Source organism: Elaeis guineensis, chromosome 10 (genome assembly GCF_000442705.2).
Source record: "Elaeis guineensis isolate ETL-2024a chromosome 10, EG11, whole genome shotgun sequence".
Taxonomy (NCBI): domain Eukaryota; kingdom Viridiplantae; phylum Streptophyta; class Magnoliopsida; order Arecales; family Arecaceae; genus Elaeis; species Elaeis guineensis.
The window spans coordinates 3,311,071-3,329,242 of record NC_026002.2 but is presented as its reverse complement, the minus strand read 5'-3'; the positions used below and the strand labels follow the sequence as shown (position 1 = coordinate 3,329,242).

The window sequence follows — 18,172 nt, the reverse complement described above, 5'->3', positions numbered from 1 at the left end:
ATAAATATATATAAATATTTAAAAAATATATAATTTATAAAAATCAACGATTTTAGTATTATCATGTAGATCTTCCAAAGATCTATCATATATGATCAAATCATATCAAAATCACAAAATTTTGGCATGATTTTCTCTTATTTTCATATTTCTTCATTCTTATCTCTTTTTTAACAACAAAAATATAAAAAATAAAATATTTACTAAAATAATAATACATTACCTTACTTCCGATCAAAAATCAGCATCTCTTCGAATCAGTGCTGCAATTTGACGAATTTTTTTCTCTTTTTTTTATTTTTTCGGCGTCTCGTTGAGCCTCAGATGAGCTCGGGAGTTCTTTGAGAGCTCTCGAGTCTTAGAGAAGACAACCCACTTGGGCTGTCACTAAAAGACAGCCCAGGCCCCACCCCAGTCCCCCCCCATTTTTTATGTTTTCACGTGAAGATGTCGGTACGGTTCTGTTCAATGCCGAACCGAATTGTACTGGTTCATACCGCTCGGTTTTGGGTGGTATGGAGCCAAACCGTGCCGAACCGTCCGGTTCAGTGCAGTTTGGAGGTGGTTTTCGAAAAAAATGACCGAACCAGATCGGCTGTCAAAAAAAATGGCCGAACCGGATCGGCTGGCCGCCATCTGGTTCGATACGCCTCGTACCGGACGGTTCAGCCCAGTACGGTGAACTTTGGTGGACACAAAAAAAGATGAAAGGAATGAACTTACATTAGTCTTGAAGATATAGAAATTACATTAAGAATGGTCATTTATTCAAGCTTAGACATTTCCATGACAGAAGGCCAACAGAATGCAAAGAGTGATGTATGGTTCTAGCCTAGGTTCTATAGAACCTATTGGGAGAAAGTTTCAAAGGAAATTAGCTGCAAAATTGTATGTCACAATGAATAGCGACTAAAGGTGATGATGTCTCAAGTGGATAAATATAGTAATTCAGTAAATCCTGTAAGCTTGCATTTCAAAAAAATAATTGCACTTGATTAGATATTTGAATAATTTCTTGATCACCCAAAATGAAGTCAAAAAACACTTCTGGTGCACTTTATTTTCATATTGAGAGGCTCTCTTAAAAATAACATAAAAAATAAATTTGGAACCAAAAAGTAGTGATGTTCATGGGGCTTACTTTCACTGTATGGTAGAAAAACAACACGAGTTGAAACTGTCATCTAGATGATCTCACATAAAGTCGCTCCATGTAGCCTCAAAATTTGATTACTTCCTGATGTATATTCTGTTTTGGCAATGCAATTAACTTATCGAACCAGCAAATATTCAAATTGTCACTAAAGAAAAACTATTGCTGAACCCAGCCAGATTATAATCCTGAGCAGTAACTTAAGTAAATTGGGATTCCATTTTCGGTCTACTTTCTTGCAAGTCTTGAAGAACGGTGGAGAACATGTGCAAACATGTATTAATTTCTCTGTCAGCCACATCAAACAATTACTTGCACCAGATATGAAGGTGGTTAAAAAATAATGCTTGTACGTTGCTACCAAATATATAAAAAAAAATTGTCCCGAACCTTACCGAGTTCTACATTCACTATCTCATACCAAAATGGGAGACAGAATAATTTAAAACCATCAGCATCCTGATATCCAATTTAGATATGTAGTTCCTGGAAAAAGAGAGGATTTTCAGAAATTTTGTTCTCAATTGCCTTGACTGTTTCCTCAACCAATTCAAATGGTCTCTACATGTCATCAAATCATTTCTTCAAGTTTGTTATCATCTGCTGGAAGGTTTGCTTTCACAAAAAGTCAAAGAACCTAAAATTATCAAATCTATATGATTTCAGATAAAGTTAATAAGCGCATCATCATTAATTATTTACTTTTCAGATGTTTGCTCCAACAGGAAATACAATTAAATGATAGCAAACACTCAAGTCACTCTAAATGATTTGAGATCAATTCACCTCAGGTGCTTTAATTATTTTTTGCACGTTCTGATGTTTGTCTGCTAACCAATGCAATTAAATGGTTAGAACATCAGAAATTCACATCATCACCGGTGAAAATTGCAGTCAAACCATGCCATAGAGATAAATAAACCCCAAAAAGTAAACTCCCCAAACTTGGGAATCCATTTGCAAGTCAAGTTTCACAACCCTTTCAAGAACAAGAAGTGTCTCCCTTGATCACATACAAACAAGTATTGACACCAGCTACGATTAATCAAATAAGGCAGTACATGTGCAAGTTTCTATCAAAGTGTAAACCAATTGTCTTGCAAACTTACAATAGTAGCCGATGGGGTTTATCCTCAAGAATTGAGTTGTCCATTTGCAGTTCCATCCAAGTGGATGTGAAAGAACAATCTAAACCATGCATCATGCCTCCATTTCAATTCGATCCATTACACTTGAAAGATGGCAGGTTCTTTTTCCAGACAAGGCATCACTATCTGTAACCTTGATCTTTTGCCCACCTGGCTCGAATTTCCCCTCCATCTCTCCCTTCTCGGATTCAAGTTTCTCTATAAGCCACTGCAGTTGCTCGATATATTGCTCATCATATGCCTTCCTCTGTTCAGCTATTTCGTGGTATCGCCTTGCCTCTCTCTCAACAGAAGCTTTCTCATTTTGAAGCGACAGAATCTTGGCCATGGCCTCGTCAGCAGCAGAAGTAGCAGCCCTTCTTTCCTCCTCCAATTGCCCGACCGCCTCGGTCCGGAGCCTTCTCTCCTTCTCAATCTCCTTTCTTAACTTCATTAGTTCATCTCCATCAAACCCTTCTTCCTCCTCACCATCTTCCGCCCCTTCCTCTGCTATAAGCTCATCCGATAAATCTTTCATCCCGTTCCTACCAATGCAATTCTTACATTCCCATTTCGGCGAACACGTTCTCTCCACAACGGGCTCCTTGCCCCCCTTGAAACTTCCACCCAGATAACCCTTCCAAGATCGAAACTTGGAGCCACAGGAGGCACAAACGACGTCACTGAAGCCGAGCCCGCTTCGCTGATCCGCCATCACCTTCCGGAATTGCTCGAGAACCGCCTCAAGCTCGTCAAACCTTCGCCAAGGCGCCACACACTAAACCCCAAGAACAGCAGAAAAAGCAACACAAAGACGCTATAAACGGTACTGACAGAGGGGAAATCAAGAGAGTCAAGCGCCAGGTTCCAATCTTTCGAGGAAGGAGAGCCCCAAAGAAGGGCCAGTAATCCAAACCCGAACGCCAGGAAGACGAGAAGACTTCCCCTGGATTGCAAGTGGGCTCCGGCCCTGCTGCATTTCTCCTTGATCCCAAACCTCATCGCTGAAAAGAAGCAAACTTTTTTCGATCCAAGAAGCGAATTTAGAGTGAGGTAACGAAATTATAATCGAGAGAGAGAGAGACTGGTACCTTCTGGAAGAACTTGTGGGGGAGAGAGAGATTTGGATTTTGTGAGGGGGAGAACGTGGGAGTCAAAAAAAAAAAACAGGGGAACAAACGCCCCCAGCGGAGGAGTGGTACCGTGGGCGAGGAGATCAGGGATGTCTGAAAAATCGACACGTGTTATGAGACAAGGAAATGGGTACGTGGCAGGAAACTAGTGGAGTATTATGTTTTACTTGCGGTGACGATATTGTAGCTGATCACCGAAGTGGGCTGTGGGTTTGCACTGGTGCTGATACGGTGATAACAAACGATAAGACGTAACGGAAATCTTTGCATGTATGCAATCGCTAAAAAAATTTAGAAAAACGTTATGTACGGGTGAAATCAGGTGCAATACACGTCATCAACAAATGAATGGAAAATGTGCAAGAATGTGAGTTGGTGTACGTTGAACATATAGAGATGAGAGATATCAGAAAGGTTAAATCTATTTTTGTTATCAAGAATACATAAATTTGGCTATAAAAAATATTTAATTACAAACCAGAAGAATTAGTTGCATGGGTCTCTCACATTGATTACGATATTTGTGATATTGAGATGAATGTTTGGTACGTATAATGCAAGTGTCTAAAAATAAAAGGATATTATCAAATTTAAAAAAAAAATAGATTTTAAATTTAGGAAGTATGAAAAAAATAATATTTAAATTTAAGAAGAGAAAGGGAAGGATATTATGGCAAAAGAAGGCTATGTTCTACGATTCCATTCCAATTAGATTTTTTCTAGCCACCTTCCCTTCTCCTCATCCTGACGAAAGAAAATAAAAAATATGGAAGATTTATTTTTAACCAATCTGCTCCCCTGCCCCAAAAAAACCAAAGGAAAATAGAATTAAGAAAAGAAAAGAACACCTCAGAAGTCAAAATGACATGTCCTATTTTCGGCCCATTGCTCCGGAGGAAGGGCAGTCATCACCAGACGGTTTGATGCCAACACATTAAGATAGAAAGGGATCAAGTAAACACTTGGTCAAACTAGAATTTATCTAAGTAGATGCATTTTTTAACAATAAGATAATTGATTGGAGAGATTCCATTGATAATTATTTAAATTTTCAGACCAGTTTGAATCCATTTTTGACAGCTCCAATCAAAAGCCAGATCAGATAAAATGGAGTTTCCTGACAAATGGAAACTATTCTTCCTTGAATTCCTTACAAATGGAAACCATTATTCACAGTGAACTTTATGAGGGTTCCCGGAGGACTATGCATGATGATGACATGTCCCCGGGCAGGCTAGTATATAAGTAGGTCTATTGTAGAGATCATAATCAGTCAGTTTCAGATGCACATAAATAATTAATTCAATTCATTAATATAATGAAACTTTTGTTCACCTTGGAGTTCTTTCAATTTATTCAGCAAATGGCATGATAACATATATCAGACTACATTATTAAAGTGGCACAGGTAGCTGGATACAAAATCCTAGGGATCTATATGGCTCTATTACAAATCTTATATTTGGGGCCTTGTCTGAACTATATAAATCTGCGCATCTTTCACCACCCCTTCTATGTCTTGGGCACAACCAAAAATGTCCTCGACAATCTTTCCAGCCTCTGCAATTCTCTTGAATATTGACTGTTGGTAGGATTTGTCACAGATAAGCGGGTCACATGAGTAGTCCAGAACAACCTTCTCCATTTTATCCATGGTTACACTGCCATGAGCGAAAATATAAAACATGAAGAACATTATATTCTAACTCAAGGACTACAGATATTTCTAGATGAAATTTGAATTTCTATTGTTATAATTTATCCTTTGTGCAAACTCATGTAACAAGTTAACAGAAAACAAGAGAGACATAAGTAAAAGATTTGATGAACCTGTCGTAAAGTCCTGCACCAGCATATCCTTCTAAGTCTTCCCCATTGGAGTCTGATCTGAATATTAGTGATTTTTTGATAAACATGCCTACAGATTTGCTAGGATAACTGATTATCTGGAAGGAAAGATGCTTGTTAAAACAAGATATTAATTTGCACTACAGCAAGTTGTAGATACATAACCTCTCAAACATTCAAAATTCTAGAATAGTTTGATCTGAATTTTTTTTCAATTCCAGCAATAATATGAGGTCAACAGGCATGCCCTATGGAGAACTATTGATTCACAAATGATTTTCATGGCTGCAATGGTTTATAATGTCAATAACAGCTATGCAAAATGTGACAGAACATAAACCGGGTTGCAGTGAGCTGCCAGCATATGCGTATGTTATTCTTCATGCAGGTGGGTAACATTAATAAAAACTCCCAATATGGTAGTTAAGAAAAGTCAGTACACTGGATTGTAAAGGCTGGTGATCCTGCAAATTCAAGGTTTTGATGTCACCAATAATCACTGCTATGAAGGTCAATTTTGGCACCTGCTCAACCCATTGATGAGATGTCTTCCTTCGTTCTAATAAGTTGCTAAATGAAAGAAAGCAAGAAGCAGAGATAGGTGAAGGCCCCTGCTCCCCCATCTCCAAGTTTTCTGGGATACCTTCATCCACAAAAATGATCTCTGGAATCCTGAAAATTTTGGGATTGTGGGATGTATGGACTGCCACAAGCCCTTGTTGTCCATTCATGTCATCTCTTCATATCTTTTTGTCAAACGGGAGATATGAGGTATCACATGGATGAAAAACTGCAAAGCAATGCAGAATCTCACATATGAATGAGTCTAACTACAACTCAACTATCTGCACCACCTTCAGCATATCAATTCAATTGTTTCTCCTGTTCATTATGTAAATCCCAAGACCTAAATGGGAATCAAAACTCCCCTGAAAAAACAGGCTTGCCTACTGAACTTCTTACACATGTGCCATTGAATTAGTGAGGTTGTTAGGTTAGAAATTCATGGATCAGCTACACTAATCATGCTATAGATGGAAATTCACTATGGATCTATAACCTAACCAATGAAAAGCAGTATTATGTCAACACTTCCACTTCAGAATTCTAGTTGGAAATTTAGGTTAATGGAACATTCCCCCACAAAACATGATGACATCAGTTTTCATTTATCTAGCTAAAAGTGTGTAGTGTAACTCAGAGCCTTCATCATTGTATTGAACTTAGGATGATATATAACAAATAACAATCATGCTTTGATACTTACCCCACAGATGCTTGATGTGCATGTGTCATCGTGTCAGGTTTTCTTAGAAGATTCTTTTGAAGCCTTGACACCAGATAGACCATAAGTCTATGGGATGTCAAATATCATATTTTGAGAATTTTGAGAATCTCCTTTTTCATAATGATATTTGGAAAGTTGATGATACCACTTCATCAAACAAGTCAAAAGAAAATCTACGATGTCATAATGAGGTCTGGTTTTGTTTGCTCATTCATAAAGTATGAGAGCATTAGCTGATAGAGTATGTAAATGTAGTTCTCTTACATTTGGGGATTGTAGTGCAGACTTCTTGGTAATAAAGCTCATAGCCCGTCCTGGATATGCACCCACCAATGTTTCTCCCAAGCCCTTTACAATCTTTTTTCAACAAAAGAGTAAACAATTAAATGTCCATTTGCAAAGAATACTTCAACGAGTTCTTTTTCATGCTTACTTCCGTATAGATCTCTGAGGGGTTTCCAGAAATGGGATTTCTTGTATGGCTTACAAAAGCATAATCAGCATTGATTACTTCTTGGACCAATACAGCCATACAGAGGTCATCATGGTTCAGTTTAGCTTTTCTGCAACTAACATATGCTCTTTCATTCCACTTTGAGGCCCAAACCTGAAAAGTGCCATGAAGTAATCAAGCAGATCTGTTGCATTTGATAATGCCCATAAAGCTTATTTGCTAAATTCACTTCGACTTCAACTTTCGGGAGTGACGCACATTCACAAAGTGGAAACTGATGATTTTGCTAATTAAAAAAGATTTATCTATTTTCGTACCATGAATGACTTCAAATTGTCATAAAACACTGCTACAGTATATATGAGACAGACCACAACAGAAATTTGCATTCATGTGCGTTCCAACGAAAACCCTTGCTTAACACCAAAACCTTAACAGATTGGAATGATAACATTAGCAATTTTATCGATAATATGATATCTTGCATTCAAACAAGTGGTTTTGAAATCCATGAAATTTTGCAAAGCATACACAAGTAGGGGGATGTTTAATTCTTGACTTGTAATCAGTTATTGATCATTCTTCTCCTTCTTCATGACAATGGATAATGGTGTCTCTGTGGTGACAAAACATTCATTACATACAATATGGTTGCAACTTTAATGACTCACTAGGTGGGAACAAGTAAACTAGAGGAGGCATAGAAGTTGGATAAATTAAGAACAAAGTGATGAAGGATCATTAGAGATGGTAGTAACATCACAGTTAGCCCTGAATCGGAACTACTGATTAATAAGTTCTCAAATCCAAACAGTTGGGACACGGGTTGCTGAATATTGTTATTATGGTTATGGTACCTTGGAGTGGATCATGTGTGAGGTCCAATGCACTAGTAGAATTAAAAACTAAATCTAATACTCCCATGCAGAAAGTATGTGAACCATAAAATTGTGTGGCAAAGAAAGATTAAGTTAAGAATTAGAGAAAGACAACCTGAACTCAATTATTCAGACACCAAAGAAGAGAGAGCATTCTAGAGAGGGTTGAGAAAGGTATGCGCTCATAAAATGGAAAAGAATGGATAATTTGTGCCTCTGATGTGCAATGGAATCCATTATGAGTCCAGTTGCATAAACATGTAGATTCAACTAGTTTTCTTCATTAATTTGTATTTCTTAATTTGTGAGCTCTGCTAGAAGTCCTAGCAGTTTCATTTTTTAGGTCTTTGTCGGCTTTACAATAAATTGAAAGATAAATTGTAAAGATCTTTGAACATATTCCTATTATTTGCCCCTTTCTTTTCTTTCTTTTTCAGTACATGCTGTTTTTTCCTTCTCTCTTTCTTTTGTTATGTTGCCGTCATCATCATTATCAACATATAATTTCATCCAAGAAAAAAGTGTCCTTTGATGTGTCATTTACTAAAATGGAGGATATCCTCTCCTTCAGAAGTCAGTAAATATTTTCCCCATGAAATAACAAAACAACCATTAGAAGTAAAGTGCCAACAAATAGAAAAAGAGATAAAGGAGTCTTCTACGAAATTTTATATGAAAGTTATTCAAAGCTAGAAACAATTTATTCTCTATGGAGCCATCATTATATCTACTATTGTTTGGATTTGACTATTGGACCTGCAAATCCAACTTTGTCAAGCTCAAGAAACTACTCTGACAAGAGAAAGAATGATGCATCTAGAATTTACCTAGGTAAAGGTTTTTGACTGTAGACTCATGATTAAGGGCCAAAGAACCTGATCCAGTAGGATTCTTGATTTTTTTTTTTCTTTTTTTGATTTGAAAACATATAGGAAAGATAGATCTGAAATATTAAAGGAACTAGCTAAATTGATTTGTTACTACTTCATCATTCTCAGGGTGCATATCTCTGACCTACAAAATGTATTTTGCATCTATCTATCATTAAATTCTTGTTGAATAAATGTATCCAAGAGATTAATGCGCTACTACAGCTAAAGCTAATGGCCATATTAATGATGCTTCAAGAAGTGGTTAGTATCATCAAGCATGGAAAGGACTGAACATTGGTTCCATACAGGTGTCATCCCATTGGATCCTAATCCTATTCTTCCATGTATCTAATGATGTAGAGGTTTGGTAAGTAAAAAAAACTTATAGTGGAACCACTGGCTGGTTGGTGAAAGAGTAGAACTATAGCTTAATACACATTATTAAAAAATATATACATAGAAATGATTTAAAGTTCTCATTTGTATGTATCTACCTAGGTACTATGCCAACAGGTCACCAGCATGGTACTGGCATGTGTGCCTATGTACCACTGTTCCAGTCTGTATTCTTATGCATCAACTTTGATTGATATGCATCAAAGAGATATGCACCGGAATGGACCAGTGCTTGTGACATAAGGTTGTCGCCTACTTTCACATTTGAGACCCATGCCTACCCATCTTATATATGTTATGCACTATTTTCTTATTAACTCTAGAAAATTCCTTCAGCATAGTCTCCACCCTTTATTTTCGTGAAAACGGCTGAAATCTTTTGATAATAAAAGAAACCTGCAAATGCAAGACAGACTTCAGAATGCAGATCCTCTAGAAAACATTTCATAAGCCTTTTCATCATTCATAAAACCCAATAACCTATTTTTAGTCACCTGTTAATGATCCTAAAAGCCATAGGAAGACCCATTAACTCCCTCTTTTCTCTTGCCTTGCAAGGAACTTCAATCTATCCAGATTTTTATTATTTAGCAGCAGATTCTAAAATCCTTCTTAAAAGCAAAACCTTCCAATTTAAGGTCCAATATTGCACATATACAGACCTAGACCCTAGGGTCCTCCATCAAATCTAAATAAGAATTAAACTTTCGATGACATTACTGCAAGATGAGCTTCCCATAGTACAAGAAGTACATGTACAAGAACTACATGTAAGGCACCTACAACTACAAGGAATTAAACATGTTTAAACATGGTAACATGTTACCTATAATTTTAAATATAATTTTGAGCTCCTTCATGTAAAACATAAAGGTGTATTTGTTAGCTTATTTGAAAACTAGTACCAAGCAGCACTGACTGGCACCTGCCGATACCACTCCAGGACAGGACCACTATTGATGTAGGACAAGCTTCTTGCAAGCTTGAGTATGGATGGAATAAGAGGGAATCAAGGCAGGCTCAAACATGGAACAAGCATGAATGAGATAGTGGGCATGTATCTACAACATTTCCAAATATGGCTAGTGTAAATGTCACTGTCCTAGTTGGTTCAGTCTTATGTCTTTGTTGGCGTGAGTCGATGTGGCTATTTGATTTGAAGCCTTGTAGGAGGCCCAAGCGAGGAGCATGAATAAAAATTTCTGTATCATTGGAGAAGGCTGGAGTCTAGAAACCAAAAATGGAGTAGAACTGGTCGCTGTAGTTTGTGCGAGCCTTTTTAAAGAAGTCAAAGCTTCAGTTCTTTAGGACCCTAGGTTCTTTATTATTTTGGAAGGTTGGAGTTCTCTTTGTAATCCATTGCTAGCTACTTTGCAAACTTAAGAGAATGGTGCTCTTGTTGAGTTCATCTCATTTGTGGTGTGTCAGGAATGGACCAGTATTGATGGGTACCGAGGCAAAAAGGATGGAAGACCCATTTTATGTTTTATTCTATTGCTGATCCTACCCCTCTGTATGGTGCCATACTTGGCCAGATCAGATCAATACAGATCCCTGTATTGAGATTTTCAACCTCGGTGCAGATCCTAGGAAAAGATATATGTTGCTTATATACAAGGTAAGGCTCATAGTCATGCACCATAGACATGCAACACAAAATCATCATCATCATCAGAATGTTTTTTTAACCAGATGAGCCTTTTTCTTAGTTTGAGTGCTATTAGCTTTTGGTTAAAAATCTAGGAAAGCAATTGAAAATATTATGTGGAGATGGTCTTAGAACATTCAATACTGAACGGTACTTAAAGATACGCTATACTTAGAACACTCAATATTGAATGGTGTTTAAAGATATACTATACTTATATATCACATATAACTTCCTATATTAGCTAAACAACCAGGGACAACAAAAGAGTAGAAACTTTATTGTAGATTTCTTGTTTCACTGCGGAATGAAAGACCTAGCAACTAACATATATTTGATAAATCAAGGAAAGGATGCAAAGAGAACACAATAGTATCAACTCAATGTAAAAATGGATCAAACTAAAAGCTACTGATGCATTGTGACCTTCTTTACAGCTTGCCATGCTTGGTTCCACCTTTCTCACCCTCATCACCAGGCCAACACAATTTTGAACTTCTCATTTTGTATTTAAGTTCACTCGTCTGCCATGAATGTCAGATAAATAATTTAGAAAAGCAAGATATATGTTCTCCATATGAAACTCATTTGGTGAAATTTTATCACTTCACCAAAATTTTATCATTACCAACTTACGACAAGCAACCAAAACACAGCTTTCTATTCAAAAGTTACTGAAATAAATGGTGACAGCAAGCACATTACATCCATCGAGAATTAAAATTTGAGAAGTTTCCAGCTTATGTATAGAGCTGATTAATGGGAATCTCATAGAGATAATTTTGCACTCATCATATTTAATAAAGATATCGCAATTATTATGTACTTATTTATTAGATGATTATTTGATTAATTAGACAGGAATTTATCATTAAAATAGAGGTTGCATGACATTTTTTGAAGAGCATATAAAAGCAGTTGTTACAAAATCATGGTTCAAGAGCTGCCATATGGTAATTCAAGAATTATTTGCAATTATATTTCAATTATTATAACTCAAAGAGAAGTTCAACCTATGCAGTCCTGCTGCGATAAAATTAGGAAAAAAAAATGGATATTTTAATAATTTGGAGAATATCAAAAGTAGGTCATAAAACATGCTATTATACATGTAAATGCCTATTTACTGCAACAGACATTATCCTCAATTCTTCATCCAAAACTAACACATGTTGCCATGTCTCAGAGGCTAAGGCTTCTCAATGTATGGTTTGGTTTTCATTTGTTAACACAAGACAATGGAAAAAAAATGATGATGTTACATTTTTATTTGCTAAGTACCTATCAGTTACTATCCACTATCACACCTAGTATGGTACCCATTTCATTTAGAACATCATTGTTAGATATCTATAATGATGTCATGCAATAGTATCAAAAAGTAAAATACTTCAAGATTTTTTTGAGAATTTGCAAAACATCAGATTCAACAGAATGTTCCTGATAGGAAGTGTGGATGCTTTGTTATGATATAGGACATTAGCATGGCAGAGGCTAATTTCCAACTGGAGATTGCTAGCAGTCGTTTCATGTGTTAGAAAGGTAAACCATACATTATACAAGATGATGCTAAGTCCAAAACCAAATTAGTTTTTTAACATAATGCACAATGTTGCCACACACATGCATGCTCATGCACAAGCCTTACATGTGTATATTAGAAAATCAACTTCATTGTCATAAGGTATATACATAAAATTAGCACATTCCCTGTTTTTTCACATCTTTTACTTTTTTCAGGTTTACTCCATTTCATTTGAATATGATCAAAACAATTACTTTCAAGTTTTCAGAAGAAACAAGATATTCTCTAGCGACTGAAAAGATGCTCTAAATTGAACTCCTCTCCATTTGTATAACATCCTGTACAAACATGCAAAGGATGAGGAATACCTAATAAAAACCTACAAAGTGATCCTGAAAATGAAATAAAATATTCATTTGAAATTTTGAATATTAACTAGAACTAATACTTTAGTAATTAGTATAAACTGATTTTAGCCTATCTAAAGTAAAGCCCTTTCAAGCTTTCCAAAAGTACCAAACGCCAGATATTAATGAGAAGTATTATGTGTTCAGCTAAGACTAAGATTTAGTTCTTAGATAAGAAGCCTCATATCAACTTCAACAATTATTGAACATTAAAAACACAAGCATACAAGCACAGATATGTGAAAGTTACCAACTGAAAAGGAGCTTTCATTTCTAATATAGCATCTTGTATCATTTGAAGTTTTGCAATGTCTCCGTCATTCACTAATCTGTTGAAGAAAGAGATTTTCTTTGCCAAATCCTGTAAGAAAACAACACAATAGCCTAATTGAAGCAAGTGAAAAATATGTTTGTGAATATCATTGTGGCAACATAAATACTTAATTACTGAAAATGCCTAGATAATTGATTGTCATCATATATATATATATATATATATATATAGAACTTTCTTACAACAAAACATTATAATGACAATTAACAGACTTTAGAAATATTTGTAGTTCTAGGAAATGCTTATGTTCTCAGATGGAGTAAGTTTTCTCAACAGAACGATTTTCCTTCCAAATTCTTTGATTACAATACAGTTCTATAATAATTTCACAAGAAAAGTTCATCTAATTCCATCCAAGACCTTCCATAAACAAAATCCTGTTTCTAGACAGTTATCATATTGTGTGTCATAGATGTCATGGTATGTGAGCATCTTTGTGTGCATTTTTTTGCATGTGCACCATGGTATGTATGTGATATTAAGTAAAAAAAGCAGGTGATGTATGTGTATTAGGTTTTGCAAGTGAACCAACACAGATATAGTTTGTCTAGATTATATGAAACCAAAGTTGGAAAGGTATAATACAAATAGCTCAAGTTTGCCAAAGTTGTTTATAATAGGTGAAAAAATATTTAGGGTGAGACTGGTGAGTCGACCACCTGTACACAAGGATAATCAAGTGATCTTCACAAAGGAGCCTTAGGAAATGGAGTAATATCTGCAAATTACACTGCACATTTATTTTGGTTTGAGGGCATATATTAGGCTACACAATCTGCACTATAGTTTGAACCTAACAAGTTTTTATTGCACTTCAGTTTGTAGGCATCATGATCTGGTTTGGAGGCATAGCAAACTGAAATAAAATTAGCAATGCAGCAATTTAATGAGTGGCAGGGTGTATTGGCTGGAAGAAATATCTTTATTCTCAAGCAACACTACAAGTTCACAACATGTCCAAGTTTGCAGACCCAAAATGGTCAAATTATGGTCAAGTAATTGGAGTTATATAGTAGCGGTCAGCTTTTTGCAATACAACCATCACTGTGAGGATGACAAAAATAAGGTGACATCGCAATGGGTTCTCCAAAATAGCATGGCTGGTAAGGTGGCAGAAGCAAGGTGCCACCCAGTGTAGTCAAGTCCATGGGCAATGGTAGCAGAGCTAGGGAAGCCAGGGACCATGCCCCACTTAGAGCCTTAAAATATTGTCTTAACATCCTGCTATCAAAATCCTGTGTCCCCTGCATCACCCACACCCCCCCCCCCCCCCCCCACACCAACTGAAACCAAAAGGAAAAAAAGACAAAAAGAAACAAAGGATGGGGCATGATCGCTTTTCTTCCTCAGTCTATTCCTATGTATCTCCTCATGATTTGTAAAGTTAGATGTGGGGCTTTGTTATGTTATGCTATATTTGCTTATAAATATATGCAGCAAACCGCTAAATCAGGAGCTAATGTTGACCCAACCAAATATTAACATATACCTATCCTGAACAGAAAGAAAAAGCCCATTAAAATTCTATCATGAAAATCATTAAATTGAAGTGATCCCCCTTCTCTCTCTCTACATGCTTTGTTCCTTCAAGTTGTGATTTGAAGAATAAAAGGGCATCCGAATGCACAAGGCTCCCACCACTATGAGGTCAGGGGAGGCTCATATGCACACAGGCTTAACACGCATGTGGAGAGGCTACTTATAGGTCATAATGGAGCAACCTCTGTTGTGCCAAGGCCCAAGATGTGTGGGGAAAAAAGTAAGTAGAGAGAGGGTTTGTGCATAGCTGCCACTCGATCCTGCTGTGCATCCCTTACTTCCACTCAAAATATGTTATTAAGTTTTTTTCCTCATTCTTAATGCACAACAATCAGAAGGGAGAGACACGAAAATGAAATTTTGGATAGGATGAGAAGGAAGGAGGGCTGATACCAATCCCTGATTCATCCCATCATCCAACAGCCCCCCACCCTCCAAAAAAAAGGAAAAAAAAAATTCTAGGCTCCACCGCTGGTGACGACATAGCTACCTTCCTATAAATGTTCAAGCTTTTGCTCTTTTCATCAGGGATGCTTGATCTTAGATACAAGACTAAAGTGAAGTTTGATGATGCTTCATTCAAAAAAAAGGCGATCTACTAGATTTGGATATGGGCATACCTTCAAATGATGTTCGAACTAATGATGTGTTTGATAATTGCCTAGTTGACATAAATATAAAAATTTCTAGATTAAGATTTAAAATCCCGTAGGATGGAGGTGTCCCATTTCTCCATGGAATGGAATGCCCCACTGACCCATCCTGTCCTGGAAGCGATCCCAGTCATGCATCTCGGTAGATATCCTCCATCTCGCTCCCCTTCTTTCCTTTCTTTCTTTCTTTTTCTTCTATCTTCCTTGTTTTCCTTTCCTTTTTCTTGCTTTTCTCATTCCTTTCTTTCTTTTTTTTTTTGTTTCTTCTTCTTCCTTCTTTCCTTCCTCTCTTTTTCTTCTCCCTTTGTTTCTTTCTTCTTCCTTTTGCTTTTTCCTTTTTTTCATCTTTCCTTCCTTTCTTTCTTTCCTCTTTCCTCTTCTCTCCCTACGTGGATGGGTATTAGAGTTTCGATCCCATCCTAGTCCCATTTTCTCATAAGAACAGGATAGATGGCTGAGACACAACCCATCCCATTGGGATGTAAAACCTTGTTATAGATTTCCTTCTTGAAACTATAAGATGTCCCTACTTTCAAGAAAAGCATGCATCTAATGTTGATAACCAAGTAACTGCAATTATAAGAAAATCTGAAAGCTCTTGTCATCAATCATCATTATGATGTCTTCTACTGTTCTTCAGACCTCCCCAAGGCACTTGATGGATACAAAATATGTGAAAGAGTGTTTGAACAGTGTATAACGAATGGGTTCCTGTCTCAAATCTGAAAAATACTTAGACTATATAAAGAATAGGACAGTTCTTCCTAAAATGTTATATCTCATGGCATCAAGAAAAATTAGCAGTTTTTCAAAGAAATATCACATCTATTGGGCCATTGTGAACTATGAAATAAGAGCAAAAAATGCATGATTCCAAGCATTGAACAGTAAACATTTTCTATTCCCAGATATTAAAGCTAGGCAGTTACCTTGTTAACCTCTGCTGAAATGGAAGCTTCAAACACTCCAAAAGGAAGAACAACGATGTTGGAACTTTTATCCATGATGGAACTCTACCTCTAAGATATTCAATGTTGTTGGATTTAGCACCAACCTACACATTTGGTATTCACTGTGAACAAAATGTCATTGTAAATCATATTACTGAATATCTATACTCATCCCTGGTGGTGCAATTAGTGCCACAAAACTTGCCAATAACTCTCTTTCTTTCCAATCTCCAGATTCCAGGAAATAATTCTATTTGTTGATAGAATTTTTGGAACCAGGAAACAATATATGCTTCATGTCAATTATTCATGACATCACGGTAAAAGAATAAGAAAAAATACAGTGAGATATGAAAACTGAATAGATAATGGCCAACAAAGTAATCTGTCCATATATTTGAAAGAAATTTAGAGCAAATGTATTTATAATATGAGTGAGGTCATAGCATACCATCATGAAAATAGATCTATATCATTTTGAGTTCCAATTACTGTATTGAACTTGTATATGCTTGATGCAAGACTAATAATTGATGTCACACAATATGATAAAGCATAACTCAAACGATGCAAAACCTTTGAATGCAAAATTTAAAAATGATGCATCCTAAGGCCAACTAAGAATCTGAAATTAAAATCCTGATCCAATTATATGCAGAAATTCAGCTAATAGCCAATCCTGACCACATGATTAATGCATGAGAAAGCAATCTATGCATGCATGTGCTGAATCATTCGATGAAGAGCAAATGAGAACAATTAAAAAACAAATTAAAGCAAATGATGAAGGGCAGCCGAGCTTGGTGGAAGCTGGAGGAGGGCGAAGGGAGGGAAGGAGAGGAGGCAGCTGGAGGCCTTTGGAGGGTCAGCAAGACCGCCGCGCCACCGCCGTGGCTAGTGAAGGCCGAAGGAGGGGCTCCGTCCTCCTCCCAATCAAAACAGGGCTTTGGCCCTTGTTTCTTCTTTTTTTTCGTGGGGGGGGGATTTATTGGGTTGCCAACTTCAACCAAAATTCCAAAAAAAAAAAAAAAAAGGAAAACAATGAAGTTGGCAACATGGTTGATTAGTTGCCAACTTCACCCGATAAATTTCAAAAAAAAAAAATGAAATAGGGGTTGAAGCCTGCATTTCGATCGGGAGGAGCACGGAGCCCCTCTTGCCTCGGCAGCAGTGCGCATCCTCACTAGCCCTTTGACGGCCTTCTCTCCCTCTCCCTCTCCCTCTCCTTCCCTTCCTCCGTCCTCCTTTGACTTCCACCGAGGTCAGCTGTGAGATCCGACTTGGCCCAACCGGCCAAACCCAAACCAAGGCCCACTGCTAAGGTGGTGCCCACCCTTATCTTGAGACCGAACAAGAGATAAATCCCCTATTCCATGTGAAATACCCCGCCTGAGCCCTCCATTGACCCTTCTTCCTCTCGTGCCATTGCCCATGCCCTCTCATCGCTCTCTCTCTTCTTCCCATTGCTCTTCCTCGCCCATGCCTTTCTCCTCTCTTCTCAATGCTCTCCCTCGCCATGCCTTTCTACTCTTCTGTTTCTTCTTCTTCTTCTACTTCTCCCTTCTTTTTTCTTCTTTTCTCTCCTTTCGTTCTACTTGCCGTTCCTTGTCATTCTCCCTCCTTAGTTCAAGGCCCAAATCCCTCTTTGAATTTAATTTCTTGAATTTTAGGATTTATATTGAATGGTTTAGGAATAATGTCGGTACACACCAGTATAATGATAGGATAATTTTGGAATGATAGGATAGGTACCAAGAAAATGGTACCATTCTGGTATAATGTGGTATCCGTATGCTTGGTATGGGGGTTAGTTCAATGTACCGGCACTCAGTATGCTCCCAATACCACATATTGGTTTGATACTTGCATGGTACAGTCGGTACACACCAGTATTGGCTTGTACTAGTACCATGTACCATGGTTAGGCCATACTTGCAAGCAGGATGAGCTTTAGCATTCCAACCAGC

At 37.1% G+C, this 18,172-nt stretch overlaps 2 protein-coding genes across 2 annotated transcripts in view; both read right to left on the bottom strand.

Annotated features, from left to right (window-relative positions):
- Window positions 1–2,084: 2,084 nt before the first annotated feature.
- On the bottom strand, window positions 2,085–3,458 carry LOC105053182 (protein FLOURY 1). The gene is given in 3 exon segments (XM_010934252.2): window positions 2,085–3,039; window positions 3,042–3,284; window positions 3,372–3,458. Coding segments are annotated over 2 exon segments (927 nt in total). The 5' UTR covers window positions 3,283–3,284; window positions 3,372–3,458; the 3' UTR covers window positions 2,085–2,353.
- Window positions 3,459–4,729: 1,271 nt separating this feature from the next.
- LOC105053333 (alpha-glucan water dikinase 2) overlaps window positions 4,730–18,172 on the bottom strand; it is a 43,066-nt gene continuing 29,623 nt past the window's right edge. The window contains 9 exon segments of the mRNA XM_073244369.1: window positions 4,730–5,074; window positions 5,244–5,359; window positions 6,814–6,906; window positions 6,983–7,156; window positions 11,224–11,258; window positions 11,261–11,321; window positions 12,980–13,090; window positions 16,185–16,234; window positions 16,237–16,309. Coding sequence (XP_073100470.1) covers window positions 4,870–5,074; window positions 5,244–5,359; window positions 6,814–6,906; window positions 6,983–7,156; window positions 11,224–11,258; window positions 11,261–11,321; window positions 12,980–13,090; window positions 16,185–16,234; window positions 16,237–16,309 — 918 coding nt within the window. The 3' untranslated portion in view covers window positions 4,730–4,869.